This window comes from Camelus dromedarius, chromosome 15 (assembly GCF_036321535.1).
Source record: "Camelus dromedarius isolate mCamDro1 chromosome 15, mCamDro1.pat, whole genome shotgun sequence".
Classification (NCBI taxonomy): Eukaryota; Metazoa; Chordata; class Mammalia; order Artiodactyla; family Camelidae; genus Camelus; species Camelus dromedarius.
Genome location: NC_087450.1, coordinates 47,175,756 through 47,191,109, shown reverse-complemented (window position 1 = coordinate 47,191,109; position 15,354 = coordinate 47,175,756). Strand labels below are relative to the sequence as shown.

The following is a 15,354-nucleotide window of genomic DNA, read 5'->3' as shown; positions in this document are numbered from 1 at the left end:
AGGTATAGGGAAAACAGAGGATCTGAAAGGAAGTCCAGGAATGATAGGTGATCAACAAGACCAGGGAACAACCAGTGTAGACTGAAACAGGGAGCCTGAGTCCTCTGAAAAGGAGGCCTCCAAGGGAGAAATGAAACCTCCTCAGTTTATAGGAACTATTACTGGTTTATGTCAAAAATGTTGAAGCGGATGAAAAATTCTCCTAGAAAAGCAGGAAAATGAAAAAATAAGGTAATTGTTAACTCCAGAAAAATAAAAACGATATAAGAATGTTTGAACATAGTACTTGATAGTATTTGCATAGTCATAAGAATCTAAATATTAATTTTTATTTTGTAAAAAACTGTGATCGCTGTTAGGGAGTTGGGGACACAGGAGGTAGTAAGAGGTGTAGATGTGGGAGAACTAAAACTCTATCGTGATGAGGAGTCAGAAATCTAAAATGGAGATACCCGAGTTGTGAATATTGCCTCTGTTGGAAGGGGAGTAACCAAAGGATCAGAAGACTGCTTTTATTCATAATAGATCTTTTAGTTCTGACTTTATATTTATGTATATGTGTTAATTTGATGAAAATTAAAGTTAATAAAAGTAGAAAGTGCCTTCTAGCTCTACAAGTCTGTGAAAGTGGAATGTGATTCATAATCTGTCTTGACACAAATAGCTCTTTTTTCTCTCTTGAGATTTCCCCTCCTGAAATACAGCTTCATGTAAAAAAGTATGTAAATAGGCCAGTATCTGTTAAAACTTGTGCCATAGTATTGACAAAGGCCAGAAGCACAGAGGGGAAGATACTGAGGTAAATGAAGGAGAGGATGACAGCCTCAGAAAGCCAGTTTACAGTATTTTGATATAGACAAGAAAATTATTTCAAGAGTCATGAGGCTAAGGAAACAAGTTGGGCAGGAGAAAGGAAAAGAGAACAAAGGATTGGAGAAGGCAAAAGAAAGAAAAAAGAAGATGGGGACAAAAATACGATAGCTTATAAAGGGAAGAGAACAGCCTCTGTTTCCCTGCCCCTCTGGCCTCTGCACTGCCCGCAACCTTCTCTCACTGGAGCCAGGGTCCATTATCAAATGGCTGACTCCACGTCTTAACCTTGTGCCCAACCACGGTTAATCAAGTCTTTCCTTACTTCAGTCTTAAGCTGAACTGTGTCAAGTGCAAATGTCCCACATAGGACAATTTAACTACCATATTTCACCACCTGAGATACACCGTTAGAACTTCTTGATCTATCTGCCGTGTCACTTATCTTTTCTCTCATATTTTTATTTTCCTTGCATGTTTGCACTGCATTCCGAGAGAGTCTCTGTGTCTGATTTTCCAGATCAAAACTGAATATTCAACCATATCTAGTCTGCTCTTCAGTCCATCTATTGAGTTCTTTTAATTGTAGTGATCATGTTTTTAATTTCTAGCAATTTTTTTCATAGAATTACTCTTTGGGGATATGATAGACTTTTATATCTGTGTGGTGATAAATTTAGCATACTTACTTCAGAGCTCATTTCCTGTCAATCCTTTTTTCTTCCAAGTTTCGTTCTTTCTTTGTTAAATTTGCTATCTTTCTTTCCTCATGTTGACTTTTCTTGACTGTTCGGTGAATTTGGGCTTTCTGTCCATATACACTGAAAAAGGCCTAGAATGAAACATCTTGGTAGTTAGAGTATTCCTTTAGCTAAAGTGAGAAACCCTTTTGCTCTGGCAGTGAATGTAGGTTCTGATTATAGAAGCCCTGTTTCTCAGTTGTCGTTGTGAAGGAGTGGGGGTTGGTGCTGGGGAAATCCCTCGTGGCAGCCCTCGCACCCACTTTGGGAGATTCCCTGGGCAGAACTCCCACTTTGAGTCATGTACTCACCACTTTAATCCCATGGGCAGACACCAGAGTCAGCTGCACTCAGAGCAGGGCCTGGTGGCAGCTGTTCAGTTGTCCTTTAATTATCCTGGCACTCACCCATGGCCTGTTCCTTTACCCGCTCGAATGACCACTGAGCCTGGAGTTGTTCTGGTATTCTTCTGAGAAAACATCCCATTTTGGAAAATCTTCTCTTTGTCCTGATATAAGTTTTTTAGTTTAGTTGAATTTTGTCATGAGTTAGTTTCCATCTGTTTTATCTTTCAGAAATTCTTCCCTGTTCTATTTAGCTGTCATGCTGCTGCTTTTGCCTCTCCTTCAGCTGTAGATTTATTTTCCTCTTATTTATTTTATTTCAGTGGTAATTTTGGAGGGGGAATAAAATAATAGGTGACAAATCTGTCACATTTAACTAGAAATTCTCCTTAGCTCTATTTATATATGAGAAAACTAAGGTCTAGAGAATGAAAAGAAAACACACACACACACAGATAAAAACTAACCCAAAGTTATCCAGTTAGTATCTGCAGAACCAAGATTTAAATTTCAGTAGGCCTGGTTTTAAAACACGTTGTTTATATGCACACACGCACTCAGGCAGTGTGACCAAGTGATTTAAATAATTGTGTTAGAAATGTACTGCAAAGCACATCAAGAGACAGCTTAGGAGGATATTGATCCAAATATGCATAAGGTGCTTTCTTGGCAGTACCTTCAAACCTCTGCTATGTCCCTTTGACTGTCTTCAAATTCCTATCCTTTCAGGGTGGATTTTACTTTAGAAGTTTTGTGAATTTATTTGGAGCCAAATGTGTTCATACAAAAAGAATAATTTTTTTTTTGTAATCAGAACCAAAATTAGATGTAATTATAAGGAGAAATATTTTCTTGAAGGACTTGTATACTGGTTAAGACAGCTCTAGAAGAATTCCAAGAATATTTGAATATTGACAGCATCACTGGAGTAAGTGAATGACCTCCTGAGGTTTTGATATTCCGTGAATATATGCATTCTGAGATGATTATATTTTAAATCTTCTTAATCTGTAGTACATTAAAAGTACTGCATAATTCTAAAAATATGAATTTCACATAAAACATTTTCACTACTTAAAAAATCCATTTTAATTTCCCTGTTTTGAGGTTGTTTTTAGGTGTTGTGGCTGTTGGTAGGCAACTTTTACTATTATAAAACTATAATGAATAATCTTATGTAGAGATAATTTACCACATTTGAGAGTATATCTGAATTGTAAGTTCTGAGCAGAATTGCTAGGTCAAAGGGTAGATAGATTTTGCCAAATGGCCCTTCTTATACCAGTTTACACTCTAACTGATAATGTTCCTCTTTCTACACATCCTTTCCAATAAATTGAATTGTGCGCTTTCTCATCTTTGCCAATCTTTTGGATTTTTAAAAAGTATCTCAGTGTAGTTTTAATCAGTATTTCTTTAATTGTGAATTAGACTGATCATTTTCCAGTGATTTTATGTGACTTGTTCATATTCTCTAACCACTTATCTATTGGGTTATTCAGTTTTTATCTTACTGATTTATAGTTTTTTGTAGAGTGAGAAATTAGTCACATAAAATACTGTAACTGCTGTGCATAGTTAACAGCCAAATGCAATACAAAACTGAACCAGAAGCCTCTTTACCAACAGCTGAAGAAAATTAACTGTGAAAATCAGAATCACTATATACTGAATCAACTCAGTGGAATAAAATGTGCAAGAGCCATTCTCCTGGCTAGACAACGCTTTGTACTTTGTGTGCAAAAATTTTAATTTTTTTTTAATAATTTTTTTTTCTGGGATCACTGTGGCTAATAAGGATAAAACATTTTCTTTTAACCATATTTAAAATGGAGAACATATGATGTTGAGTCCTTTGCACAGATAATTAAAAAAGCATATTAATAGTTTGATCAGGAATCCCTAAGAGCTTTTTCTACCCTCACATCAGCTGCCTCTCTCCAACACAATGACTAGTAGATGCATTGATGTTTCCCTTTAAAAATTACTGTGCCTGTCTTGTGTAAACATATGCATACTTACTCATGTTTGCAGTAGGGACACAAACATGACCAAAAATAGTGTGTTTATTCCCTGGACAAAGAGAGATAACTTGTGTAATTCATAAAACATTCCGGCAAATCCTCAATTATTTATTTTTTTTTATAGAAGTCAGTTTCTAAAGGAAGTCCTAAAAGGATGACGTGAATTTTAGAATAAGAACCAACTTCTTTTAAGCATCAGCCTAGGCAAATGAAACTTCTAAGTGAATCAATGATTGATTTGTTTGGGGTTTTTCCCCCTAGTCATCAAATTTAACACATGAATCTTATTTTATTTTAAAAAATATTTTATCCAACTTGTTTTCTTAACATTTTTCCCATCAATACTACTAAAATGAGATGCTATGTCCTGTTATTGAGTCAAATAAACTATCTTATAATACTCAGTATTGATAGTAGACAGCCATGTAAATTTTCTTTGGCCCTTAAATACAATTATTTTGTGTAGGTTAGATTTTTTCAATGGAATAGAATTGAGGAATTAATGTGTGAGCAGAGCAATGGAACAGCTTTAGATAATCTTCTTTGATCAACTTCCTGATTTAAGTAACGAGAGGAATTAAGTGATTACTTTCCCATCACCATCTATTGTTGTTGTTTGGTGGTTTTTGTTTGTCTTGGTTTTTTTCCAGAATCCTACAGAATTTGATTTCTCTATCATTTGTCATGACAGGGAAGACTAGTTTAATTACTAGCTATGGTACTTTGCATTTAGAAGCGAATGTGTTTTTATATGGACTCCTGTATTTCATTCATACTAAACATTGAGTATATTTCACATAAAAGCCTAACATATTTTGTTTAGTTAATAATGATCAATATCCAGCACTAAATAAAATTTGGGGTCATCCTTAAATCTGCTTACTCTCCATTCATTAGAATGAGGAATTCTACTTAACTACATTTCTCTTAAGGCACTAAGGCAGTTTCAGTTTTAGTTTTAGGATTTTTCAGTTTGCTAGGACTGACATAATAAAACACCACAGACCAGTAGCTTAAATAGCAGAAATGTATTTGTTCACAATCTGAAGGCTATAAATCTGAGATTAGGGGGTTAGCCGGTTTAGTTTCTTCAGAGGCCTTTCTCACTAGCTTGCAGATGACTGCCTCCTTCTTGCTGTGTCATGTTGAATTAGAGCCCATCCAAATGACTCTGTTTTACCTTAATCATTTCCCTGAAGGCCCTGTCACCAAATAATTACATTCTGAAGTACTAGAGGTTAGGGCTTCAACATACGAATTTTGTTCATTTTAAGAGATTACAAATAACCATTAGAAACACTAAAAGAAAATAAAAGTAGTCGTTAATCTCACAACCTAAGATCTACCAAGGATATACAGCCTACCAGAATTTTTTTCTATTAATATATATGAAATAGCTTATACAAAGAGAATCATCCTGAACATAATGTCTAGGGTTATACTTTTTTCTTGTTCATTTATCAGCATATTGTAAATATCTGTACCATAATTCATTAATCAGTCAGTAAATTTCTGGAATTTAGGTTATTTACAGTTTTTTTCCTAATATAAATAGTACAGAAATATTCAAAGATTTCAAAAAATTGCCCACACAAAAACTAAAATGTGTATACTGTTTTCTTCCATTACAAAACATAATTCAGCCTCTTTTTTATTTGTCATCATTATAATCATCAATTATTATACTGTTATTGTATAGCAATATTCTCAGTTAACAGCTGTAGAGCTTGTCCATTTGCTAAATGACCCCAGACTGCCGTGCCCTTTAGTTTCTGTTCCTGCCTTTTATAGAACATGTTTTATCTTTTGCTTGCAGCTCTCATTTCATAACACTGTCCCTACTTATAGCATATTCTAATATGCTATAGTTGAAAAAGAAGTTAACTAAAACTGTTATAGTAATCTTTAAAATAAATAATTTCTGACAAAGCCCTAAGTGACTCTCTGATGGTAATATATACAAACTTTTAACATCAGATTTTCTTTGATTCCTTTTCTCACTTTCTCATTTACTTACTATGTGGCCACATTCTAGATAGCTTAAGTTTCTGAATAAGTGACCTTAATATCATTGAGGTAGTCTTTTATAGGAGAAATCTCACTCTACTATACAATATTACTTTTGGAAAATACTATCATTGTATCTTCCATTTGATATGTCCTGACTTGTTACCTTTTCTTCTTTAACCAGGATTACCTGAGCTAGAATTGGAAGCAATTGATAACCAATTTGGACAACCAGGAACAGGTGACCAGGTTCCATGGGCAAATAATACAGTGACAGCTGTAAATCAGAATAAACCAGAAGAGTGAGTAATACATTTTGTATATTAAAAAGTATCAGATACCAACTTCTACAGCAAAGAACTACTTTTCCCAAACTAGATTCTTGTCTGTATTGGTATTTTGTGAGATATTAATAGAAATGAAATGGATGGAGTAGGACACCAAATCAAACAGATTTATATACTGCATGACTACAAGGCTAGTGTACATTGTAATTACCAAGAGATTGATACAGTATGCAGCTGTTGTTTTATCTTTCATCTCTTATTTTGCTTTGATTGATTACCATAAAATTTCTGGGACCTGTGGATGAATTGGCCTCAGTACAACAATTATGTTGCATTTGAGTTGTTATTTATATAATTATTTTGTCCAGCTTTTCTCATTGTTTGGAGCAAGAACATATAAGAAGGGAAAGTACTTTCTACATCTACTCAGTGTCTCATCTTGGTTAGAATTTAATCACTTGATTAGAACTTAATCCACACAGGTAGCTCCATTCCAACAGATAGAGTACATCTCACATATAGCAACCAAAGGATGAGTCGATAGTATTGAGCGTGGTTTAGAGCCTTAACTGTGAACTGTAGTGCCACTTACCTTCCCAGAAGAAGAATCCTTTTAATTATATAATTATATTAGTAGCATCAGTACTAGTATTATTTTTTATATATTTCTAAGTTTTATGCATCAGTTGGTATCAGTTTGAATTAGACTACATATTTTCTACATGTAATCAATGGTTTGTTTTGTCCCTTAACATTGAGCATATTTCATTTTTCTAGTTTGACTTACTTTATAAATGGTAATCATGTCATCAACATGATTTGGCCATCTTTGAAAGTTTAGTAATATAATGTGTACTATTTTGATTATGGTTCAATTATCAATAATTAACGGCACCCACAGAATAAATAGAGTAAGTAGGATAAATCTTGATATAGGCTAAATGATTTTTTCTGAATTTTTGATTTTTATTTTTTACTTTTGTTAAAAATTATTTTCTCTTAACTCTGGCTAATTTTTCAGGCAAAACTATAAGCTAACATGAAGAATATGAAAACAAAGTTCAATGATTGACAAAATAATGAAAAATATATTCAAGCTACATACTCAACATTCATAAATTTCTGCACATTAAGTATAGAAAATTTCATTGCATAAGAATTGATTGAAAAAGCATCTCAACAGAGAATTTTCTAGAGCTAGATGTGCATATATATGTATATGTATGAGACTGTGTTTGCATTCTTAATCCTGAATACTCATTTGCTATATCAGTCTTAAACTTTCTTATCTTTTGATTCTGCAGCCAGTGTATTAGTTCACAATTAGATGAGCTTCTCTGTCCACCAACAACAGTAGAAGGAAGAAATGATGAGAAAGCTCTTCTTGAGCAGCTGGTATCCTTTCTCAGTGGCAAAGATGAAACTGAGCTGGCTGAACTGGACAGAGCTCTGGGAATTGACAAACTTGTTCAGGTATTTATTAAAGTTGACATTATTTAGGTGATATAGTCCTGAGAAGTTAGAAAATGATCTTTTAGCCAGGATTTTTTGGTATTATTCTCACTGTATTTTAGCTGTTTTATAATTTACCCTTATGAAAGTTATCAAAATCTATAATAATAAGCTTTTTAAACAAAAAAATCATAATAATTAGAAAGAATTAGAATTAGAGAGTTTTGGCCTTTCACTGTGGAACATAATTTTAAAAGCTCCCCACAGAATAGAATTCAGATTTTTATCATCACTTCTAATTTTAGGATTTAATTTATCCTTCATTCATGCTAGGCCCTATATGTTTCAGCCTGTATGTTCCATGACATTCCAACTTCCAGGTTAATATTTTTCAGACTTGGGGGTTAAAAAAGTCAACTTAGTGCATCATAGCCAGCATTTGTTTAATGGAGTAGAATAGTGCAGAATACATCATATCAGAATGCAGAAAAAGTGTGAGTTATGCCCCATGAATCTATGTTCAGTCGCACACACACACACACACACACACACAGATACACACACAACAGGCCACAACTTAAATTATTTTTCTTACAGTGACTAATAATTCAGAAGTATGAAATTCATAACTCTGACATTCTGTTAGGTCAGCTATGAATTTTTTTTCAAATGAGATAAAAGCATGAATTCCGTATTTGAGATAGAAAAATACATAATTAAACCCTCCTTCAGGGATCTACTTCTTACTAAATGTAACATTTGTTGATTCTCAGGCTTTGCAGTGAGGTTCTTTTCAAACCTGGTAGCTTCATTTAATTGATTTAGGGCCTTTATTTTAATGATATCTTCATCTCTTTACTGAGATACTAAACATCTCAGTTAATCTATTACTCCATTTAAAAGTAACTTTTATAAGTGATTCTTTTAAGTAGCAAACTTCTGGAGAGCTTCATGAATTCAGCATGAATATATTATGATGAAACTAGAGATAACATGGTCTTGGATCTAAAATTTTATAGAAGAGCATGTAATTTATTGGCAGAAACTTATTTGAAAAATGTTCTGGCTTATTTTCCAACAGGGTGGTGGATTAGATGTATTATCAGAGAGATTTCCACCACAACAAGCAACACCACCTTTGATGATGGAAGAAAGGCCCAACCTTTATTCCCAGCCTTATTCTTCTCCTTCACCTACTGCCAATCTCTCTAGCCCTTTCCAAGGCATGGTCAGGCAAAAACCTTCACTGGGGACTATGCCTGTTCAAGTAACACCTCCCCGAGGTGCTTTTTCACCTGGCATGGGCATGCAGCCCAGGCAAACTCTAAACAGACCTCCAGCTGCACCCAACCAACTTAGACTTCAGCTTCAACAGCGATTACAGGGACAACAGCAGGTGAGTACTCTTGTTTTGCAGGTAATCCTGCTTAAAGGTATGTACTAATTCTCTCTGTAATAAGACAGCCCAATTGCTATAATAAAGGTGTCAAGTACACTCCTAGAACCTTTATGAAAGACTCAAAAAGTCATTCTTGGTCTGCTAGAATAAGAATAAGGGACACTCATTCAGTTAAAGACGGCTGGTTCATAACAAAGTGCTTTGACACTTACAGTTTAAAAGCAGTTTACTTTTGATTTTTGAGATAAAAAATATTTAGGATGAACATCATACAATTATTAATAAAGAGAAACATAGCTTTATTTCTAAAGTAGAGCATCAGGAAATACTGTTTATGATTGTTGGAACAGAAAATAAAGTTTATGTTGTTTAAAGTTAGAGTGAATGAAGTCTAGTGATGTTATTCTGTTAGGAGAATGGAAGAAAGGATAGTTTGGGGGTCCTGGGAATTGTGGGTGAGTTAAACATTCTCTCTCATAACAAGTAGTGAGTAGGTATAATGGCATAAATATTTAAGATTGTATAAGCTGCAGCTACAGTCATCAGGAACCAGAAAACCAGTGGTCAAAAGTATTGTCTCTGGGAAGTGGGACCAGGGCTGTAGATTGTTGCTTCTTGCTTTATTAATCTTTTGTATTTTTTAACCATATGTCTGTATTGCTTTGGGTTAAAAAAAAAAAAGTATTTAAAGAAATTCCCTGGACCCTTATTAATGGAGGAAGGAAGAGAAAGAAGGAGCTGAATTCTATTAGAGAGGCAGCATCAGATGCTAAGAATTAGCTCTCGTTTCAAGTCCTAGTTCTAACCTTATCTTAGGTGGGTTGACAGTCTAATTAGTTGCCCTTTTAAAGCCTCTGATTCCTCATCTGTAAAAAGAAATCTAATAAATAATTCCTTTACCTCATAGGTGATGTGTGGATTAAATGAAATAATACATGTAAAGCTCTTAGCACAGTGCCTGACATACAGTAACACTTAATAAATACTAGCTATTATTATAAAGTTAGATTCAATACATATAATAAATAATATAAAATATGCTTCCATTCCATTTAAATTTAGTGGTAGGATAACAAAGAAAGGAATAATTTTTTAAACGTTGGAGTGGATAAAGGACACAGAGGAAGGAAGAGAAGGAAGAAAAGAGAAACAGTGAAAAGGAATAGTATTATGTCCTGAGTATTGAAGATAAGCTACTTCTTATCATAACTTGTCAATTATCATTGGAAAGCACAAGAACAAGAAATGCTTAATAATTCCCCTGTATTTAATTTTTCACAAAACATATTTAGGGGAACTATGCTAGGTACTGGGAGAAATACAGAGAATAAAAGATACAGGTAACTTTCAGAACCTATAATCAGCTTGGGGTATTCAAAACGTAGTATACAGTCAGCCCTCCACATCTGCAGGTTCTGCATCTATGGATTAAACCAACTGTAGATCGAAGAGTTTGTTTTTTGTTTGTTTTTTTTTTTAAGTTCTAAAAAGCAAAACTTTGTGACAGTGAAAACTGCCTGATAAAAGAATAAGCTTCTTTAAAGAACTCTTTGTCTTAGCAAGAATTTATGTGGTGGCTAGATCAGGGTTCTCAAACTCATCACTGTTAACACTTTGAGGCTGGATAATTCTTGTTAAGGGGGGCTTCTGGTGCACTGAAAGATGTTCAGCAGCATTCCTGGCCTCTACCCACCAGGTACTAGTAGCAACCTCTCCCAAAGTTGTGACAACTGAAATGTCTTCATATATTGCCAACGGTTCCTGACAGGGCAGAATCACCCCTGGTTGAGAACCTCTTGGCCATGTAATCATCTTTTAGATTTTCTGTAGAAAGGCTTCTTGCTAAGGCGTTGGGGAAAAAACCCATTCAGACAGACAGATTACAGTGAGCCTCAACTGCGTGAGTGTACGCGTGTGTGCATGTTATACACATAGGCTGGGTTTGTGCTCTTCCACTAGTCTCAGGCCCCACATCTCCTTTTGCAATACAACAATCCTTTCAAGCTGGCCTTTATAGGCATTTGAATTTGTGTAACAGGTCTAAGAACTACCAGCCCCTTTCCTCCCACTCCCTAACCCCCCAAAAGTTGAGATTCCCCAGGAGGTAAAGGATATGGTAATCCTTTTAGGAAGAGTTCCTTGGAAGAAGTAGAATTTGACCTGCTTGCTGGAAAATGGGTGGCATTTTAGTAATCAGAGAGAAAAGGCATATCAGAGTGAGACAGTTGTAGTCAGGTTGTACACACAGATAGTGAAAGGGAGGGGAAAACGAACCAGAGTTGTTCCAAGGGCAGGAATAGATCGATTTTTCTTTAACAGAAAGTGCTTGTAGATTGCTGCTATTTAGAATAATTCCTTCTACTGCTAAAAATAACCTTTATTTTCTAAGGTTTTAATTTGTTTTCTATGATTGTTTTCTCATTTTTACTACTTCTGAAGCATTTTTCCTCCATCCCTCACCCATTTCATTCTCACATTTTCTCACAATTCAAAGAATATATAAAGCTGTAAGTGTGGAATTCCAGCTCCCACTCTCTGGGCAGTTTTACTTCTCTTCATCATTAAGTATTAATGTATTTTCACCTATCTTCATTGCCATCTCTCCTGTTTTTAGACTTGTTATTCTTTCTACCTCAAGTTAACTCTGTCATCCTCTTTGCCACCTGGCATTCTCATCTTTCAAGGTCCCATTGTGCGCACTCGTGCTCTTGGTCCCTGCCTTCCCGTCCTGGGCTAAGTTAGTTGCTCCCTATGTGCTGCTGTACATATCTCTATACGTGCCGCATAGTACTTGGACATTGCACTGCTCTGTGTTGGCCTCTACCACTCAACAGAGAATTCACAGAGGACAGAAGTTTGCTCACCTTTGTTAGCCTTCAAACTTTATGTAGTATCTTGCATATACTAAGTTTTTGATAAATTTTTGTAAAACTGATGGTTTATTTAAATTTATATCCAAGTTCTGTTGAGTTTAAGAAGTATGTAGATTTTCATACTTAAAAGTCTCTTTGACTTTTAAAACCATGATATGGGTATCTCTATTTTTGAAGTGATTCTGGATGTTTTATCATATTCCACAGTGCCTAAAAGTTATAATTTTAATATTTATATTATATTGAGCTTCCCCCCTAAAATAGGTTTATTTTTTAATATAATGAAAGTCAAAAAAATTAATGAAACTAGAGCTAAGAATTGAGTTCTTTGGAGATGAGAGTTTTAATCACTGTTTGAAGCTCTTTGGATTCTCTCAAGTTGCATATAGTATATTAAAATATATCAGTATATTTTATTAGTAACTTATAAATCATAAAGAGCCATATAAACACAGAATAATATTGATATTATTGCTACTATTATCTCTCTAAAGAGTTTCTTCATATCAAATTATTCAGCAAAAAATCATTTAAGCTATAGCTTGTTTATCAGGAGGTATCACTTCTAAAGATACTTTTGTTACCTGAGAAAGTTAAGGCATGCCTATGACCTGGAATCCTAAGCCTGATATAGTCAGCATCTTCAAAACTAGTGTTCCATAGAAGATTGTTCTAGGAGATAATAATAATACGTCAGGAAAAAAGTTTGTGATAAATAAATTGCATAGTTTATCCCTTCTTAGAGCTCCACAATGTGCTTTGGGCAATTAAGGGCTCATAGAATTACTACAGTAAAGAAATCTGCTTCACCTTGTGTAACCCATTCTTTCCAATGTTAGTACAGCACAGCCTGCTATTTTCCTGGCACATCTATTAATATCCTGCAGAACAATGTTCTTTAGAACACCAATTTGGGAAATGCTGGTCTAAAGTAATTACTTCTTCTAGTTAAATAAATAGTCCATTTTCTCAGACCATTTGTTTCTTACATAATTCTCTCCAGCTAATGAAATCACATTGGATTTTCCCCAAACATGTACCCATCAGACAGATACCTTCCAAGTCAAAAGTACCTCAACTTTTCCATTCATCTTTCAGACCTTTATAGAATGTGCCCTATTGTATATTTACTTTTTTACTCACAACAGTTTAAGACCTGGGGCTAATGTTTCTTTTCTGTCCAGCGCTGTACTTATGTGAAATAAACTAAGTATTAACATGTTTTTAAAAGCATAATAAACACATTTGTGTGTGTCTATGTATGTATAAACACTGCAGAACACTAAATACGGAAGAGCATTTAAAAGTAGAATACATACACGTCCATATTTAAGCATATATGCATTTACATACGTTTATATATGTTTACATATACATATATGTTGTGTTTTTGTATTTTACTTTTAAATGCTCTGCCATATTTAGAGTTTTGTAAGAAAAAATATTGATAAATGTTAGGAATTGCCAACCTTTTGACGAATAAACGTGGGAAATAATCTTCCTAAACCCACAATAAACTTCTTAGTAATCAATAAAAAGTTTGTGCTATTCTAAAAGGGCCATACTCTGTGTTTATATATAGAAATATATCTCATTATTTCCATTTTTTCTCTAGTTGATACACCAGAATCGTCAAGCTATCTTGAACCAGTTTGCAGCAAGCGCTCCTGTTGGCATCAATATGAGATCAGGCATGCAGCAGCAAATTACACCTCAGGTAGCGTGAGCAGACCAGGCATTGTTAGTACTTCTCTAACCCAAGCTGTGTTTCTTACAGTGTTGACTTGAGTGTCTTTGAAATGGTCTGTGAACTGATCTTTTAATGATGTTTATAGTACAGCTTTCTTCTAGAATGAATTTATAATCAAGTTGTGATACCCCTTACTGATACTTGATCTAAAGCTGAGGGTTCTTTGTTTCATTTTATTGTTACTGTTGTCATTGCTATTAGATATCAGATAACTAAGCAGAAAACTCTTATTGCTGTCCTGAATAGGACCAGTAAGCAAGAAGCCTCGAATATGAAACTGTATAAATGGAACCTTAAACCTGATCAATCCCAGTCACGTTGCTTAGTTATCTTAACTACCTTGTGTTCTCTGCTCAGTCTAAGCATCAGCCTTTTCTATTTTTAATTTGTTTTAACAGTCCTTCTGTATGAACTCAGAGCCATCAGAACTGCACATGAGAAGAACTGGGTAGCCTTCTAAGTGTTGTCTAGTGCTTACTCCCTACTCAACTTCCACACATATTTTAATATTTTTGCTTCAACCACTTTTTTATGGTTTCCTAACCAAGTCTACAAAAATTTAGAAGATGAGGGATTTTAGAGAAAATTCAAACAAAACTTCTCCATAAAACGTTATTGTGTTATTTGATTGGAGAGAGGTAATTGGGTTTATTTATTTTGGGGAGGGTACTGGAGATTGAACCCAGCACTTCATGCATGCTAAGCATGCACTCTACCACTTGAGCTATACCCCCCCCTCCATAAAATGGACCTAGATGAATACTAACCAAAAAGATAAACATTGATAGAAACAGCAGATACTAGTACCTTCATAGATCCAGATGTGGGTTTCTCTGTCTTAAAAATCTTATTGGTTCACTCATGCAAGCATAATTAGGCTGTAAGGAACCGAGACCCCACTTTGGGACTTCACATAAACATGACTTCTGTCAGGAAGTAGCCTGCGACAGTTTCTTCTAGATCGGACTGCGTCTGGTTGACAGCTCTGTTTTTGTGGAGCTGTATGCTTTAATCAGCTCCTCAGCCTGAACGAATGTTTTGTGAAGGAGGCTTTACTGACATGCCATGTTGCTTTGCAAGTTAGACCAGAAAGTGACTTCAACCAAATTTTACCACTGACTTCATCATTTATAATATTTTAGCTATTAAAACACTCTAATGCCTGAAGCTGTCTTGTACTGTAGCGATGATATAAAATACCTGGATTCATTTCTTTCTGTTTATTATTTGATTTCTAATCAATTGTTTTCTTTTTAAGTGGTCATTTGTTTGGCATTGGATCATGAGTTTCTGATTCTTCCTTTTTTTATTGGTATTTGTAGGTTTTTTTGATTGTAAAGATAATGCATGTTCATTATAGATAATTTGGAGAATACAGAAAAGTATAATGAAAAAAATTAAAATCACCTATAATCACATTTTATTCTCTTAAGTAAAGTGGAATAAATGATCCCCATGAGAAAAGGGAAAAGTAACTTTCTCCATACTAGAAACATAGTAAATTTTTTGGAAATGAAAAAGTGAAACGTCCCCTACCAACCTAATGCCAGATAAGACAGAGGTCATTGAGCACATTTTCTTTCTCTTCTTTATGGTTTTCATGTTTCTCTTAACAGTTTTCATGGCCTGTATTATCATACTAATCAATGTATACTTTCTTTGAATTTT

General features: G+C 34.6%; 1 protein-coding gene across 7 annotated transcripts in view; it reads left to right on the top strand.

Annotated features, from left to right (window-relative positions):
• The window catches only part of NCOA1 (nuclear receptor coactivator 1), a 212,089-nt gene that overhangs the window by 172,546 nt on the left and 24,189 nt on the right, over positions 1 to 15,354 (top strand). For all 7 annotated transcript variants that reach the window (XM_031466670.2, XM_031466671.2, XM_031466669.2 and 4 more), the window contains 4 exons: positions 6,110 to 6,227; positions 7,517 to 7,685; positions 8,746 to 9,060; positions 13,552 to 13,653. In XM_031466670.2, the coding sequence (XP_031322530.1) occupies positions 6,110 to 6,227; positions 7,517 to 7,685; positions 8,746 to 9,060; positions 13,552 to 13,653 (704 nt within the window). The remainder of the gene's footprint in view (positions 1 to 6,109; positions 6,228 to 7,516; positions 7,686 to 8,745; positions 9,061 to 13,551; positions 13,654 to 15,354) is intronic.